The sequence below is a fragment of the Marmota monax genome, unplaced genomic scaffold, assembly GCF_021218885.2.
Source record: "Marmota monax isolate L192 unplaced genomic scaffold, Marmota_monax_Labrador192_F-V1.1 WCK01_AAM20220418_F8-fsc00023, whole genome shotgun sequence".
In the NCBI taxonomy this organism is placed as follows: domain Eukaryota; kingdom Metazoa; phylum Chordata; class Mammalia; order Rodentia; family Sciuridae; genus Marmota; species Marmota monax.
Window position 1 is genome coordinate 11,073,443 of NW_026692907.1, and position 18,878 is coordinate 11,092,320.

The window sequence follows — 18,878 nt, forward strand, 5'->3', positions numbered from 1 at the left end:
TATGTTGCCAATCCTCCTGCCTCAGGTTTCTGATTAACTGGGACTATAGATATGTACCACTGTGCCATGCAAATATTAAGATGGACATTGCCCATAAAGGATACTAGACCACAAATTAACTACCTTCCTTCCTTTCTTGTTTCTGCTTCCTTCTTCCCTTCTTTCCTTTGCTGTGGGTTGAATCCAGAGCTCCCATTCACACATATTAGGCAAGTTCTCTATCACTGAGCTGTATCTCCAGGCCTCAATAAGCTATACCAATAAATTTAAATTATTGAACAGTATCCCTTCTTTTCAATTTCTAAAAATCTAAAAGTAATCATAACATTGGAAGCTTTGAAAGTCTAAGATTTGTTTATAGTGAAATTTTTGAATAAAATAATCCATAGAACTTTCTTCACTTGGGATATCATAAGAAATTAGTCTATTTTCCTTAAATGAAAAGTACCTACTGTATTTTGGTAAGTCTGAGTACATCTACTAATATACACAATATATTTTATGTACAATTAAAAAGAAAAAGAATGCTATGAAATAAACCATGCTGGTTTATTATCTTTAATATTATTTTCATTAAAACTATCAGTTTTAAGACAAATCTCAAATTCAGAGGCAACAAAATATGAAAAAAAAAGTGTCTTTCTTTGAGGAAATACAGAAATTATATACATATTGAACTTGGTGAACAGAAAAGTAGAGATTCTTAGGCAGTGTGAGATGCTTCTGTCCCACTCTCCATTGTAGAGGCAAAAACTGGTCTACTTACCCTTCAGCATCAGGGTCTAAAATAACAGCCAGCTCTGTTAACACAAGGCCTGCCAAATAATGCTGCTGGCGGAAAGGCACAGACAATTCAAACATATTTGCAATCTTCTGGTCTTGTACATTTGTGGAAAATCCAGAACTCTGTTGGGGAGTGAAGTAGAACAAAAGTATAACAGCTGTGCAACAAAATACCCTACAGTGAGAGCAGCACAACGAATGAAATGTTAGCATTATTAAAAAGAGATAAACAGTACCTCGGGTAGCTTATTTTATATTAGTATTAACAGCATCAGAGAAAGAAACTGCTTATTTTTGGTATAGGAAACCATGACAAATCATCTCACTAATGTAATCATTTTATTATTAAAACTGATTAATAGAAAATTTAATTAATTTCCTTTCTCTCACACAGAAAATCTTCTATTTGTTTTCTTCTTTATTCTCTAAGTCGCCTAACATTCACAATATCATATTCTCAAGGGGAACAAGGCAAATGTTAGAATATACACTCATCCCAGAGTACAAGAGAAATATTTATAGTCAAGGGTACTGGTTTTTGTACAGAAATTCCAAATACCAAGTTATTTTTTACAGAATATATTACCTCTAGAATTATTATCTTTCTGTGGTCTACTTACTGAGTTTCTTAAAGTTTCACTATTGTGAAATAGCATTCTTCCAATATATATTCCATATTCAGAATCACACATGAAGGGTTTTAAAGAAGAATAACAGATTTCAGATATCTCTACAGAGAAATCATCTCCTAATAAATACATAAAACTCAGGTTCCCTCTCAAAAGAAATGCTGTGAGAATTTCCTGGCTAAATGCAATATTCAGTAAGGAGCCAGACAAACAAATGTTTCATTACAGGTTTTCCACATCTTGGCAGAAGATAGGAAAAGAAAGTAAAAGATCAGTTTGATTCACTATAGAAATGATGTGCTAACCAAGTAGAAAATTGCCAATGGGTTGATCCAAATTTGTTGCAAAGATAAAATGAAAAGTTGTGGGTGCTTTCTGATGTCTTTCAGTCTTTCTAGGGGAATTTAACTATTTTTTTTCATCAAATTCCATTTGAGAATTTAATATCTTGAAAACAGAATTAAGTTCAACTTTGACTTTAGACATCGAGAGCTTAAGAAAGTAGCTTGCTTACCTCAGGAATAACATAGCAGAAAGAGTGCTTTGCCAGGAAGGAGGAAAATCTTGACTTCTTTAGTACTAAAACTATAAAAATCCCTTAATCTCAATCTATATGAGAGGACATATTCACTAATTATTACAATTACCCTTTTTTATCATTAGAGAAACTGCTAGTTGTTTATATCAAGTGTGCTACCCACTGAAAATTAAATGTTCATCTAGTTTCCTTCAGGTTTTCTAAATACAAGTTAGGTGGGGCTTGGCAAGCCTACACTGCAATTTGATTTCTTTCTCTGCTTAGTTACGCTTCATCCCCCCCCTTCCTTTCACGGGTATTGATCCTTACTAATTATCATGTACCCACAAAGTAGAGGCATAGACTCTAAAACAAATTCTTGGTTCAAAGCTGCCATTTTTTACTTAGTAAACTTTCTATGTTTCCATTTTCTTAACTGTAAGGTGGGGATAATAATGGAACTTACCTCCTAGAGTTGTTCTAAGGATTAAATGAGCTAACATTCATAATGCATTTGAAACTGAGCCTATCATACAGCTATTACTCAATAAGTATTATCATTTTTCCATTGTTTAAAACCTTTTCACAAAGGTGAACTTTATATGTATGTTTACACACTTTGCATACCTGAGATGTTGCAGAGGAAACAGAAGGTGATGGAGATGCAGGTGGAGTAAGTAAGCTGCAGGGTAAGTTCAATGTAACATAATGCTCATGGCTGCAGATGATTCGTAGAAAATCCAACCTCAAAGACACCAGGACACTTGGATTTGATAGTGAATAAAGCTTTGAAGACACCTTGTAAGTATTGTGTAAATAAGACAACATTAATCGATACGTTATTTTTCTATCACTGATATTAGAATGACAGATAAAAGAATTAAAGGATAGTACTCAGTGAACAGTTTTGGCTTTTATAATTTTAACAACAGTACCAGCTTTTTCCAGAGTTACCAATGAAGTTAAAAATTTGAAACTAAAAGATTTACTGTATAAATGAATTTCACTAACCTAAAAGTAATGTTACCTTTAGCATTAATAAATACTTCTTGAAAATCTACTTTGTGAAGGAAAAATATACCAACAAAATAACCTAATATCACTAAAAATGAACTATCTACTCTTTTTATAGCATCTTGCATTCACCTATATTTATAATATTTATAATTGACTATTTTCCCAGCTACATCGTAAGCTATTTGGGAGTCAGATGATAAACTGACTTAAAAGTTTCAGTATCCCTAGGGACAAGCTCAATGTTTGGCAAGTATAGGGGTTCATACATCAAGAATAAGACAGGATGACTTTTGGTTGCAATAGAATATAAAATTCTAGGAAAAAAGGTAAAACAAAAACAAAGTTTTGCAAATATTTCAAGTAGGTCAGTGCCCAAGTATAGTTAGTTAACGCTATTAAAAGAAACAATAAAGACATCCAATAAAGCAGGTCTTCAGAATTTTAAATTTCATATCGCCAAATAGAATTCTTAACCAGTAGTTACCCAAAACTCATCTGTGGACCATGTGGGAAGTGCTTCATAAACATCATGTCTCACACTACCCTTGACCTCCAACTAGGATTAAAACTTAATAATTCTGCAATGGGACACAGAGATCTATATAATTTTTAAAGTTCCTTTAGAAGTTACTTCTGGAACAATGATATAGCTCACAACCACGTGCCCTGTCAGGACCAACAATTAATATTTCCTGAAAGGCAGGTTTCATTAATCAGTTCATAAAAATTTTAGAACAAAATCAGCAGTTTGTGGAAGAAGTCCAGGATGCTTTAAGTTAACTAAAGCCAAGATAATGAATAATATTATGGACTTCAGCAGACCTCTATAAGGTCAAAGATTATAGAGTAGGAGAAATATACAGCAAAATGCAGCTACTTTGAAAACTTACTCAAAACACAAGCAATTCAGTTAGCTGTTCATGCTGTATAAATGCTGCCCCTGCCTGGTATCTTGAGGCTGCTTTACATTACTACTGATCTGACTGTCTGCTCCAGAAGGGGAATTAAAGAATCATGAGTGAACCACTACAACTCAACAGAAGCCACTGTACTAATAGCAAAACATGCCAAAGTGCTTGTGCCCTGATAAAACAAATGTACTTTTACCTTAGTAATAACAATACATTAGTTTATGCTACTTTTTTGTTTTAATACCAATAAATGAACGTGCTCTGAAACCTCCAGCTCTGGAAAGAGCTAACAACATTTAAATTACTTTATGACTAATTACTACTTATTATATATTACCTGTTTATAGCAGGACTTTATAAGGCTAAAGACAAATCCTCTGTCCATAACAGACAATAGATCATTGAGAAAGAACGCAAGGCTTATATTGAGTCTCTCAACCATTTCTGTGTCCTAGGAAATGGAATATAAAGCAAAAACCAATTAAAGTATGGTGGTTTAATCTTAGCTTGAAAAGAGATAAGTGGAAAAAAGTTATCACTACCTTCTGAAATCGGGAAACTATATCACTAGCAATTGTGCTGACAAGAGCAGCAATGTCATCCATGAAACGTTCTGGAAAACGACTTTTCCTTGGAGCATCAAGTTTATCATTAAAGTATAAGTGGTGTACCATACTTTTTACCTGAAAAAAGATATAAGCCATTTGTTTAATTTCTTATGATTTTTCTTAACAGTTTTAATAATTCTAAACACTCAGGCTACTTTTTCAATATACCATGTTATTTAATGAGTGGCTGAAACATTTTTAGCTTTTCAAATAATATTTTGTGTGTGTCAAAGAAATATCAAACACAATACAAGTCAATCACTATATTATCTTCATAAAATTATTCTGGATTTCAACAGAAAAAACAGTCAGTGTATATCAACAGAAAAAAAAATCCTTTAAGAAAATTTTTAATTAACTTTGCTATTCCATATCCCCAAATTCTAAGCTTTGAAAGGTTAGAGACTCTGTCTTCACTGTAGTGTTTTTAGTATCTACTGTAAAGTGGCACATGGTAGGAATACAATACATACTTAATGATTAAATATTAATAATAAAATATTAGATAAAAATTAACAGTGATTTATGTTCATAGAATGCTTTTAGATAGAATCTTTATTACAATGCTGTTGTAATGATAATAAAGAGATTTAAACTTTAAATTCAAGGAAATTGAAGCTCAAGTCCTAAGGTTAGTAAACAATGTAGCTAAGTCTTGAACTGGTCTTTTGACTTACATTTAAGAAATCTGAACACAGTAGAAAGAATTTTTTCTTTTTTAAAAAAAAGGTCAAATTTATAATTTTTATATTATAATAAAGCATATGATTTATAAATTTGCTACTTATCATCTAGGAGGAAAAATGAGTTTTCTGTCACTTATATATGGTCTCTTTACTGCCTTCCTTCCCCCTTTCCTTTCTTCATCCCTCACTCTCCCCCACTTTCCTTTTTTCTTTCTTCCTTTGTTGTGGTTTTGTTTCTTATTTATTTTTATCTACTCCTTTTTTGGAAGAAAAGTTTCAATGATATCCAGATTTACAGAGATAAGGAGAAAGAAGAAGTTCCTTAGTGCCAGCATGCTTGTGTTTAAATCATAGTTCTGCTACCTCTAAGCTGTATATATTTAGATTAAGTTACTTAAACTTTTCTGTATCTTGGTAATATGTTAGAATATTGTACCCAACTGAAGAATATTTTTTTAATTTGGTATGTGTACATATATACATGTTTTCTTATAACTATATTTATTAATTAAAATATTAGTTCATTTATTTGTTTTTAATATCATCGAATTAAACAAAAGATGGTTGTTTACTGGCTGTAACTGACTTTTCCCTAAGAGCTTTCTAGGTACAATAATGGTGATAGACATTTATAATGCTCATTTTACCTTTGTTTGGTATAAAATCTACAGCACTGCCATTATACACTTGTACGTCCAGACTAGGAGAGAATATAGCACAAGTTTCCTGGAAAAAGACTGCTAGCTTCTGCAACTATCCCTGTAAAAAGAGTTAAAATGAACCTCATTTGGCAGGGAGTGTACCAGGGATTGAAATCAGGGGCATTCAACCACTGAGCCACATCCCTGGCCCTATTTTGTATTTTATTTACAGAAAGGGTCTCACTAAGTTGCTTAGCACCCTGCTTTTTGCAGAGGCTGTCTTTGAACTCACAATCCTCCTGCCTCAGCCTCCTGAGCCACTGGGATTAGAGGCATGCACCACCATGCCTGGCCATGAACCTTATTCTTTACAATTTCACCTCAAACATGCTGAGTGTCACAGTGTTTATTCAGAAATGTAATACATATAATTTTGTCTTGAAGGTATGTATAAGACCATAAGATGTGCAACAGAAAATACTTCTAAGATAAAAAATGAGCTAACACAAAATTGTTCACCAAGGGAAAAAATATTAAGGGATGTGTTTAGTTCGCTCACCATTAACTCAAAAAAGAACCAGGCTTGTTGCAAAGCTGATTCCCGAACACTGCCACTGCAAACAACCCACTGCAAAGCCAGCTCCTCGTGAAAAAGCTATCCAGAAGTAAATCCAAAGTTATTATCAAAGTCAAATCTGATGATAACATAAGCCAAATAATAATGCAAGTACAAATGAAGATAAAATGAGGATAAGCAAAAGAAGGCATGTGAACCATTCAATGATGCAGTGAAGACACCCATTAACGAAACGGCTATTTATGCATGTAAGACAGTGGCATGTTGAAGAGCTGAAAAAATTACATGTTATCTTGGAGTAAAATGTAATTTTAAAAGGACAGCTGGGAACTAGTCTCCTAAATTGTACCTGCAAACAAAAACTGGACCAAGAACTCACAGTTACAAATAAGATCTTGTTTGTGTCTAAAATACATATTTTAACGTACACAAATACACTCATGAACTTTGCTGGTACAATTTAGGAAATACCTTTAAATTTTTAAATTTTGCTAGAAGTCTTTAATTTTCAAGTGTTCAAAATCTTTTTTCAAAAATCATAGAAAATCCCTGCATTATAATGGATATGCATACAAAGCATTTGCAAAGTAGTGTATATTAATATGAAAAAGGACTAACAAAACTGTGCAGAAGGGAAGCAAATCAACATATCTTACTAAGAGTGAAAATTTTTCTAACTCATCTTCCTTTCCCTGGAGATTTAAAACACAAAACAGAAGCAGTTACAGAAACAGAATTAAGAATTGATACATTTTTTGGTACTAAAATTTGATGATCAAATTTGAATTAACTAAACCCTAAATTAAACAGTCAATCCCCCAAATAAAACATTATCTTTAAGTAAAAGAGTTCACATTGGAGAAGTATTGGTTAAAGGCATCAGACAAGCAGTGCTTGCTAAGATGTATTTTTAAACACAACGTCATTGTTTTAATATCTCTTATTGATGATGTAAAGAAATTTTGCAACTATATTGTTGATGGAATCATATTCCCCCTCTATGATTTGTCTTCATATGAATCTACCTTTTTAGTTGGTAAGCGTCCCGTTAATGTTTGTAAGAAACTTGACGTCTCTGTGTGCGAAGACATACGATTACAACTTCGATCCATAGCCTATGGAGTGAAGATGAATGAACGACCAGATAACATTAACATTGCAGTGGATGACTTTGCAGCTCAAGGATTATGCACAATTTAAAAAGAGAGTTTTACTATGGTTTCAACAACCATCTATTTTATTGCTCATCTCATTTACAATATTTTAAAGTGTTTTAATAATAATGTATGATAAGTATCAAAATGGCTTCCATATATTTTTTGTTTGTAAAAAAATAAATATTTTAATGACTATTACTTAGAGTGCTGCAAAGAATGAAACTTTTATCTGTGTGATCTCTATACATGCACATATCTAGTAAAAATATATAAAAAGTAAAAACATACTTCTCAACTGGTCTCTGACCAAAAAAGAAACCAAGAATTTTGTATTTAATAAAGAATAAAACGTTAAAATTAAATTTTCATTTTTCACTATTATCAAAAGCTATCACTCAAGTATGTTATGTAGTATAACAAATATAAATCATTTTTAATATTAAATGGAATTAAAATTTTTCTTTAAGAATAAGAGACTTTCCTCCAAAGCCAACACACAGGTGAGAAGTATATTTAGAGGTATCATGCAGGTATTAGCTATCAAGCAACTAGTCTTAAGTAAGCAAAACCTAATTCAACTAAATTATAACATTTCATACTTTGCAACACTGTACAAATTAAAATGAATTTTTGCTTCTGTCATTTAATCTTATAGCATAGGGATAATACATTATTCACATTTAATTTCAACTTACTACCCTACCCCTCTTTCTATTCAGTGATTGTGGAAAAAAAAAAAAAGACAGTGAATGCTAAACAAAAATGATATAATAATAGCTACCCTTAAAACAAAATCCAATAGGAAAACTGTTGGGTTTTTCCACAAAAACTATTCAAAATTCCTACTAAAGATGTGCAACCCCTAAAGTAGAAACTGTTATAAAAGCCATCAATTGCATAAGCAGCAGGCACTGAAATATTGACAGGGAGTATAGGAGGAAGGACAGGAGAAAGGAAATAGGAAAGGAGAACATTACTGGTGCTATTGGTGGTATTCATGCATAGTAGTTGGAAATGTGCTAAGGAAACAAAAATACACACTTTAATGATTAAAAAAAAAAAGCAAGCCACTGAAATCATAGTATGTACTAAAAAGTAATGTTCTAAAGGGAAACATCAGCAGCCAATAAAGAAACCTCTAATGTAAACACCACCTGTGTTGATTCTGCACTTGGACTGGGGTTGGATCCCCATGGGGCAGCTTTTGGACCACCAGTGTTAACCCAGGAATTGGAGCGATCTAAACCCTAAGCATATAATAGAAAGCAGTTGGAAAGGAAAGAAATATTACATGTTGCATGCTATATATTATTCTTAAAGAAATCCAGACCTTCCAATGCAAACATGTTTTTAATTAGTACTGTTAAAGCAATCAAAATTTTAGGCACCTATAGAGTATTAGTTCACCAAAATTATATTATTATGTAATATAATTTTTTTAAAAAAGATAACCAAGAATATTAAGTACAGCATTTAATGGGCCAAATATTAACAACTAAAGTTTTCATACCATCACCCTCTCAAATTCTTATTAAAGGTAGGTAGTTCAAATTAGCATCAGAAAATTTTCTCTGAACTAAACTGAGGTTTAAAGGAAAAAAATCTAAGAAAAACATTTCATTCTATGCTAAACACTAATTTAGTTACATTTCTCATCAGAACTACTATACAATAATACTCCACATTTCTATTTGACCATGCCTCCTATTTCACTTTCTTTTAGGGACTAGGAAAAATGAAGTAAAATATTATGAAGAAAATTATCCTAATATTTTTTCCTTCCTAATAATAAAAGTAGATTTGGAGGGGCTGAAGTTGTGGCTCAGTGGTAGAGCGCTTGCCTAGCACATGTGAGGCCCTGGGTTTCATTCTCAGCACCACATAAAAATAAATAGATAGATAGATAGATAGATAGATAGATAGATAAAATGTATTGTGTCCATCTACAACTAAAAAGTAAATATTTTTTTAAAAAAGTAGATTTGGAGTTCTGTTTTTTGTACAAGATTTTATTGTACTTGTTGTAATTTAACATAATGGGCTACTATTTTACATAAATATTATAAGAAAAATATGCTGGATCTGTTTATAGGACTTATATCTTTATCACCACCTTCATTAATTTATAGTTTCTTTAATTAATTAATGGGTATGATTAGAAGTGAATTATGTCTGTCTTTATGTGAAAGGGTTACTATGATACCTGGTGAAAGGAACTTAAGCTATACTTTTATTTCTTAACCCTGACAGATGACCAGAATCACTTAAAAGTTTTATAAAATCAAGATTCTGGGCCCTACCTCCAAAAATTCTAATTCAACAAACTGAGCTAAGGAAATGAGAACCTGCTAATTGGAACTGGAGCAAGCTATAAGGAATTTTTAGAGGATTATCGGGGGGGGGGGGGGTGGTGGTGGTGGTGGTGGTGGTAGTAGTAATAATAATAATAATACAACCCAAGACAAGCTGATTAAAATATTAGAGCATGAGTATGGACCCAAACCAGAAATCACCAAAGGAAGGCCAGCCAGGTAAAAGAACACACAAGAGTTGTAATAATGGCAATCAACTTCTAGACAGTAGTGTCCTTTGGGAGGCTTAACAAAAGCACCTATGTGCAGAGCTCTACTTCAAAACAATTAAATCAGAGTTGCTGGATGTGAGGTCCCAGTATTTTTAAAATATTTCAAGAGATCTTCAAAAGATGAAGAAAAGGCAAAGAAAGAACTGTAGCTATTTAGGAGTTTGGTTTTAGGAGGAATATTTCCTTTGCCTTTTCCCGTTTTTTTTTTTTTTTTTTTCTTTCAAGTATATAGAGAAGTTGAAATATGATACAATCATCATCTATTTCTTATTTTTTGACAACAAATGTTTAAAATGGGAATGAAGTTTCATCCAGGTTCTTCTGCTTATTAACTACAAAATCTAAGATAAACTACATAGAGAAATGATAGTATCTTCTTCAAATTCTAAGGATCAAGTTAAATAGTAGAAGTAAATTAACAAATGCAATGTCTTAAATATAGTAAACTCTCAAAGTCAAATTTAAAAAAAACTTTCCATACATGTTTTATCAAAAAATACTTTGTAGCAGAGTAAATTAGATATTATACAAATACCAGTAAAATTTGATAAATAATAATTTATTAAAAATAAAATCCCTGCCTTCTCAAAACTCCTTTATAATATTTCTAGTTAAACAAGTTAACACACATGTATTTCAGGTAAGTTAAAACAAAGTTTTTCACTATTTTCCAAAATTAGGTCTTTACTGTATAAGCCTAAGGTTCTTTCTGCCATATTAGATTTTTACAATCATTTCTCATGTTACAAAAGTAACAAAACATGAACATCTGAGTTTTGCAGAATTATAAATGTGTTTTTCCCTCCTATAAGTTTCCACAAAAGAAACAACTTAACCACCCCTTCAAGCCACTTTTTAAGTTACTACTTAATAATTCTCTTATTTAAAGCTGAGGTATATGATAATCTATAAAGTGAGAATAAAAAAGTATCTGTTTACCACAAACTTTATTTCATGTATACAATACTGATGCTCTCAATAGTTATACTTATATAGTCAAAGAAGAAGAAGAAGAAGATGATGATGATGATGATGATGATGATGATTGGATTGAACCCAGGGGGACTTTACTACTGAGTTACACCCCTAACAACTTTTAGTTTTAGACAGGATTTTGCTAAATTGCTTAGTGACTCACTAAGTTGCTGAGGCTGTCCTTGAACTTGTGATCCTTCTGCTTCAACCTCCTTAGTCATTGGTATTACAGGTGAATGCCCCTGTGCTCAACTCAAGGTTAACTATTTAAAGAAAACCTGTGGCCAATTATTTTTTAAAGCAAATAACTTCCAGGGTTACAAAGCAAATAATTTGAGGATTAAAAAGCTAGTTAATCACATCAAACAGCTCTAATTAAGCAAATTTTGACTTATATTTACTAATGTAACAATTTTATGTTTACAGATCCACAAGTAATAAAGAATAGATAAACTTAGGTTAGGGTTAGGGTGTGCACATGAATGTATTTGAATGGTTTTTTTGATTGCCAAATTCCAGTAACATTTTTATTATTATATATTGTTGTGGTGCTAGGGATTCAACCCAGGGCCTCAAACATACAAGGTAAGCACTCTACCACCAAGTTGTACTCCCAGCTCTCATTTTGTCCCATAGGTATAGAAAAGTTCCTTGAGCAAGGCCCATACTACATGTGATTTGACATCAATATTCATGTTATAATACAAAGACTTTGCCTTATATACATAATATCTCAGTGCCTAACACAACAGATTCTCTCATTTTTCACAAATAAAGCAATAAAATTCACTCCTGAGGTAACCATATGCTTATATAATTGAATGTTAAAATACTCTTACTATGACTAAGAAAACACAAGTATTTGGGCAAAATAAATATAAACAAAATCTCAAAAATATATGTTTACAACTACTAGAATAATAAATGCCTATTGTATTGTGTAAATATTCTTAAGTTTTAGATGTTCTGCATTCAATATTAGGAAATCAAATATAACCAAAACTTCCTTAAGGTCAAATCTTTGAAGATTTTAAAATACCTAATTAATAGTAAGGCTGTGAGCAAAAGCACAATTTGATTTTTAAAAATTTTTAGTTGCACATGGACACAATACCTTTATTTTATTTATTTATTTTTATGTGCTGAGGATCGAACCTTGCATGGGCTAGGCGAACGAATCACTGAGCCACAAACCCAGCCCCAACAACTTGATTTTTTTAAGAAGTAAATTGTTCTTGCTCTGGATGCTCCATGCTTACAATCATCCATTGGATAAATATTTATTAAGCATCTTCAGTGTGCTGCACATTTAGTGCTTTAGACATGTCAGTGAACAAATGAAAAAGAAGATAGTAGCAGAATACTAGAGAATTTTTTTTAATGAGTGAATAATAGCATGCCTGTATATGGATGGGAATGATTCAAAATATAGGAAGAAACAGGGCTGGGGATATAGCTCAGCTGGTAGAGTTTTTTGCCTTCCATGCACAAAGCCCTGGGTTCAATCCCCAGCACCATCACAAAAAAAAAAGTGTGTGTGTGTGTTTGTGTGTGTAGAAATAGATAATGCAGGAGAGAGATGAAAAAACTGCTGGAGTAAACTATAACTACAGGTAGCAGTAATAAGAAATGGGAGCTTCTCTACAAGTGGAAGGAATAAATTTAGAAAGAAGGATAGGTCATCTATAGCAGATTATTAAGTAGTCAGTAGTAGGTAGGTAGCTATGATAGTACTAAGTCTATGAAATTTTTCTTCTGATAACTTCAGTTTGCCCAGTGAAACTGGAGATAAAGTGAAAGGGAAAAAGTATTAAGTCTATGAAATTTTTCTTCTGATAACTTCAGTTTGCCCAGTGAAACTGGAGATAAAGTGAAAGGGAAGATGAGGAGAGAGGTATTGAGTAACATACTATGGCATGAAATCATTTCCTGGGAGAATAAATGGTGAGCAGCATATGGAATACAGAATGTAGATTCTTTACATTTTCTGAAACACAATTATATACCATTAATATTAGGGATTATAACTAAATGATAATCCAATATGGAAGTAGCTAATAAGACTTTTCCAATAAAAAGAAGAAACAACACATAAACTATTCAAATAAAACTTAATTAGGGGAAAGCTGAATTGTCATAAGACAAATTCTCATCTTGTGAAGGCTTTCTCAGAAATTAGTTTATATTTACTTATGTAAAACTGTTATGTCCCATTTAATGATCTTGAAAAAAGGCAACAAATCATTCCAACATATATATCTCTTTGTTATAAATCCTGAGGTTATAATCTATCAAACACATCTATAAGGAATAACTCAAGAATTATGTTAAATGAGGCATAATACAAATCTTACAGAAGGGGACACACTTTAAAAGTAGAACCTTGAGGAATATGCTGTCTATAGTAGAAATTTTCATAATTTATAAATATAGCATATAAGTAATGCTAAGTACTACCTCTGTTACAATGAGATATGATCAAGAATGAAAACAAGAATTAAAAAATAGGAATTATTTTCCCAATCATGAAAACATATGTTAGCAAGGAGCCTTCTCTTTTTGCAGTTGCTATATTACTCAGCTTACTCTGCAGTGTCCCTATATACATCTACACATTGGTCTCCCTAGGAGTTCAAAAAGTCAAAGTTGTTTCATAAGAGAGACATTCATACAGATCTTACTGAGATGTTTTAATCACTATTTAAATTTTAAGGCTGCAAAAAAAATCTAAGAAACTACAAATTATTTAATATGAATGCACCTTACTATGTGTTAACATTCCTTAATGTAAATTGAGCTTCTGAGTGTAAAATTTCTGTAACTACATAAGCTATCTATATTTTTATACAATAAAACTGTAAGAATAGTTCTGTTGGTTTTGAGAAATGTTCAAGTATTATTATCTAACAAATCTAGGTCTTTAAAACTTTCATAGTAGTTCAAGTTAAGAGTTGAACATGGATCCTTAATCCTTTATTAGTTAATCCTTTATTAATTCTCTTCCTATCCAAATCAACAGAGTAAAATGCCAAGGAAAATAATATGTTCTTTTCGAATAGCAAAAAATAAGAAGTAATATAGCCAAAACGCATGATATGATTTATTGGCCTTGGTCTTTGCTTTGGTCTGTCTTGCTTAAACTCATAAGTTATGTTCATGCTTTACATGTAGAAATGTAATAAGTATTTGGGAGGGTACATAATAAAGATGGATGATTTGAACAAAATATAGCTGGATCTTATACTATATGGCCTCTTGTTGTCTGGGATAATCATTAATCATCATTAAAGAAATCATACTTTTTTATAAGTCTAGTGCTAAATTCATAGAGTCTCCTGTGAAATGTGGTTCTAATACTAATCAAGGTTAATTTTTGAAAGTGTGGTCTCATAGTTCACATCAATGATGGCATGTCTCTTATACATCAGTCACATAGGTCCCTTTTAATTTGTAAAGAAAATCAATCTAGCCATTTTTCACACAATAGAGTAGGATGCAGATGACAATAAGTTGCATGTAACTAATTATCCTGGATACATTTTAGAATTTGGCAGGTTTTTTGTTTTTGTTTTTGTTTTGTTTTGTTTTGTTTAAGAGAGTATACCAACCAGTTTGTACTAGCAACTATATTTGATAGAAACATAAAATAGTCTTTTTTGACATAATAGAAGTACAATTTCTTGCTTATTCCTATATCAGAATAGAAATATACAATTTCTGACTTATTCTTAACTCATATACATCTAAAAATTAAAAATAAATTAAAATAATTGAGCATTTCTAATTTGTTCATAAACTGAAAACCAAATTTATGATGCATATGGTCAGTTTACCTTACTGCCGATGATTGACCGAACTTCATCATCTGGTGATGTTGGAGTCCCAGATATATCTGGGTTACTATTACTAAGGCTTCGAGAACGATTTAAATTAAGGCTTGCAGGTCTCACAGCAGATCTAGCCATTGTGGCATAATGCACTGATCCTCCCAAACCCCCAGGACCTGGATTTGCACATAAAACAGCACAAAATTAAATTAAGAAAATTACTCAGGGAAGGACCTGAAAAAAGTCTCTGCCATTATATAAAAATTTGCAAAGATCATGAATTGCTTTTGTTTCGAAACGAAAAATACTCTATTTTAAAAAATACCAACAGAAATAAAAACACCTAAGAACAGTCAATAGTTACACAAAAAAATTCCATTTTATAGCAGTTGACAAAAGTATACGAATTATAAATAAAATAATTATTTCTTCAGTGTTTCTAAATTACACATTACATGTACAATAAAACCCAAAATGAATAGGAAACAAACATACATACATTACCTTCAGCAAACATGTCAGCAGGTTGAAAGTATATACATGATAATCATTAACTGAACAATTAAAAGGTTGTTCAAATTAAGACATCCCCCACAACTACCACCACTATCCCAAAGTCATACAAAAGACAAGCAACAACTTGTGGCCCCAATACTCTGAAAGGCTGTTATTTTACTGATCAAGAAGAAATGAGAGCTTTTGTAGAGAATAATTTTTTACAATATTATAGGTTTCACTGGGTTGTTGAGGAACTGCTAATCTACCATGTTTCTTCTTTAATGCCCAGCAACATTCTGACTGACAAATCGGGTTCTTTTATCTTAACAAAGAATTTTAAAACACTTTCAGAGACATAGAAGTTATTTTCAAGGTCCATTTCCAAGAATTATTTTAACCAAGATCTCAATTCAAGTTAAAGGAATCTGTATAAATAACGACACTTAAAAGAATAACCTTTTCAGCAACTTAGCATGATGAATGGTATTTAGGCAGTATCAATAAACATTTGCTATCGAATGCACACATAAGCTCATGGATTAAAAGAATGTTTTAATCTTGCCATGAACATTTAATTTATGAAAGACAGTTTCACAGTAAAAACAATAAAATACCTGGTGATGGTGAATTAGGATAAGAATTTGGAAGGCGAAAAACATAATAGATATATGAGGCAAGAAGGCTATTTCTACCATGCTGATCATGATTTCCTTCCAAGTTTTTGTGAAGTCGATTTATAATTGATGCCATGGCTTCAAAAGATGCTTGACCTAGATTAACTTTTAAAAAGGAAGAAAATAGTTTAACTTTTAGAATCTAAATTCCATGAAAACCAAGATTTTATTATCACTATAGGATTTAAGAATCATGATTACACACAGCAAGTATATAAAGATAATATTTGATACTAATTTTAGTGATGGATTAGCTGAACCAAAAAGATTTTTGCAAACAAAATGAGAAAAAAATTATATTACAAATTTAATATGAAATTGTATGGGCTTGATTGGTCAAAAACCAAAACATTACCCAACAGGTATCTGTTATTTCATAAAACAATACAAAGTACATGATTAAAAAAAAAAACTATCTTTTATATCCCCTTGAGAAGCAATTTTTCATTTTAAAGATGACTCTGAAAGTCTAAACTGCATACCATAAGCACATATTACTTTTGTTTATAAAATTAACAATATCAAGAAAAATGATTAAAACTACCAAAAATATGAAAAGAGAATAGCTGAATAAACAACAGTTGAAATTAGTGCATTTTTATAAAATAATTAGAAGGGAAAAAGGAGCTAGAAAAGCAGATTGACTGTATAGCATTTTCAACGCCTGGATAAGCACTACCTATTCAGTCATTCAAGTCAGTATATCACAAGAAATTTGCAAAAGTGGAGAAATTCTAATAGCACACTGCATATGTAAACCAAATAGTCATTTGGAGCAATGAGCCTCAGATATTGTAATGTATTTAATTAAGACAGGAAATTATGAATAGATAATGAGGCCCAATTAAGCTTTCTAAAAGCAGAATAATCAAACTAAATGGTTATTTAGTAATATTACTCTATATATACTGAACTAGAAGGGAAAGAGACCAGAAACAGAAGCCTGAATGGGGTTTAGCAATTCTACCTGTTCCTAGTTAATTCCTCTCCCTGTTTGTTTTCTCATAGTAACTATTTCAAAGAATCCTCAAACTTCAAGTCTACCGTATGTCCTTCTTAGCAAATCTTGCCTTTAATCTCACAGAAGAAATATATTAAAGCATGAAATTCCTCAAGTTTTTCAACAAATTTATCAAAAAATGGAAACTACTTATATCTCCTCTCCAAAGGAAACAGTGCCCCTTCCCTGTATGAATGATATTATGAACTTTCACTCTTACCTCACACACTTGCTTTATTAACTAAATCCTTTCCTATTGCATATCTTATACATTTTTCTCAAATATATCCATTCTTACACCCTAATATGCTCAAATATCTCCATTCTTATTCTCTAAATCAACCCTGCTTTCTCTTCTAAACTTCTTAAATTATTTCTACCTTCAATTAGACTAAATTGTTTTTGTAAATTTTACCAATGGACACTCTCAAATATTCCAGATAAGAGTTGAGGCACTCAAGAGCCTGTTGCTTGAGATATGTTATACCAGCTGAGCGACCTTAGGTAAAAAATTTAAACATTATGTTCATCACTTTACTTACTCATGAAATGATGGCAATAATAGCACCTACTACATAGGGTCATTGTGAGGATTTCATACAGTAACATAAATAAAGCACACAGCACGATTCCTGGAACATAGTTAGTGCTATCCAAGTGTTTGTTATTATTGTTATTACTATATTTTAATTTATACAATCTACATCAAAGAACAATGCTGGCCTGTTTTTTCTTAAAAGCTTTTCCTATAACTTTTGTAACAGGATCTTTCTAATCCCTTAACTGAACCTTTCTTCATCTTTTTTGTTCAGCAGGAGTTGTTTGTTTTGTTTTGCAATCAAGAGACGGATCCCAGAACCTTATGCTATTAGGCAAATGCTTTACCACTGAGCCTCATCCCCAGCCCAACCCAATCTAATAAGTTAGTTCAAGTTCAACTTCTTTATAGGACTTGGGTAGAAACTGGGCAAAAGGAGAGGAGTAAAACTTGGCAAGAGTGAGGATAAGAAACATTGCTCCTTCTAGAACAACACAGAAGAAAATGAAAACAGTGATTTTGAACAAAGGAAGGAAAGAAGACCTATATTCAATGGAAGACAGCAGATGAATGAAAATGCAGATGTGGTAGATTATATGACCTGTAAAATGTAATAGGCTTTCTCCATTTGTCTGTTTTCTTAACTAGTCTGTGAGATCTTCAAGTTAGGAATCATGCCTTGGACAGCGACTATCAGTATCAGATATGCAGTAAATAAGTAATTGATGAATGCATAAATTAATGAGTTTCCATAATTTGAAACTTATTTTCTATAATAAGTCTATATGGCACATTTTATTTTTAAAAAGTAGTTATTACTTTCTGATGACATAAATAAATAACCTCCCCCAATAAAACAAGCCTTATTATCAGCAAAATGGAAGCAAGGCTTCTCTTTTTTTTAAACAAAGTTAGAAATTTCAAATTTATAAATTTCATGTTTCATCTCCAAGTTAAAAATAAATAAATAAATAAATTACCTATTTGGCCAGCAATGACAGGAGGTCTGACAACTAAAAGTATCAGTTTATCAAGCAGAAGATGAAGAAATCGGACCACTGGTTCCAACTGTGATGAATTCAACGCTGAAATACTGCTCTTCAATTCATTTTCTAAGTTATTTTCCATGATTCGCATGTCCCCAATTCTGACTGGGAACATATGTTCATCCAGAGCATTAACCAGAGCAAAAAATTTGTCGAGATAAGGATCCTAAAACCAAAAATAAACAAAAGCACTAAACAATTATAACTATA

General features: G+C 31.8%; 1 protein-coding gene across 8 annotated transcripts in view; it reads right to left on the reverse strand.

The window, feature by feature from the left end:
- Nucleotides 1–18,878, reverse strand: part of Dock7 (dedicator of cytokinesis 7) — a 200,539-nt gene that overhangs the window by 67,085 nt on the left and 114,576 nt on the right. For 2 of the 8 annotated variants that reach the window (XM_058581537.1, XM_058581536.1), the window contains exons 20-30: nucleotides 18,603–18,834; nucleotides 16,025–16,189; nucleotides 14,919–15,088; nucleotides 8,681–8,773; nucleotides 7,395–7,484; nucleotides 7,026–7,061; nucleotides 6,352–6,447; nucleotides 4,400–4,540; nucleotides 4,195–4,308; nucleotides 2,557–2,727; nucleotides 767–906 (exon numbers count right to left, since the gene is read on the reverse strand). In XM_058581537.1, coding sequence (XP_058437520.1) covers nucleotides 767–906; nucleotides 2,557–2,727; nucleotides 4,195–4,308; nucleotides 4,400–4,540; nucleotides 6,352–6,447; nucleotides 7,026–7,061; nucleotides 7,395–7,484; nucleotides 8,681–8,773; nucleotides 14,919–15,088; nucleotides 16,025–16,189; nucleotides 18,603–18,834 — 1,448 coding nt within the window. The remainder of the gene's footprint in view (nucleotides 1–766; nucleotides 907–2,556; nucleotides 2,728–4,194; nucleotides 4,309–4,399; nucleotides 4,541–6,351; nucleotides 6,448–7,025; nucleotides 7,062–7,394; nucleotides 7,485–8,680; nucleotides 8,774–14,918; nucleotides 15,089–16,024; nucleotides 16,190–18,602; nucleotides 18,835–18,878) is intronic. The other 6 variants (XM_046451167.2, XM_046451166.2, XM_046451169.2 and 3 more) reach the window with 4 other exon arrangements.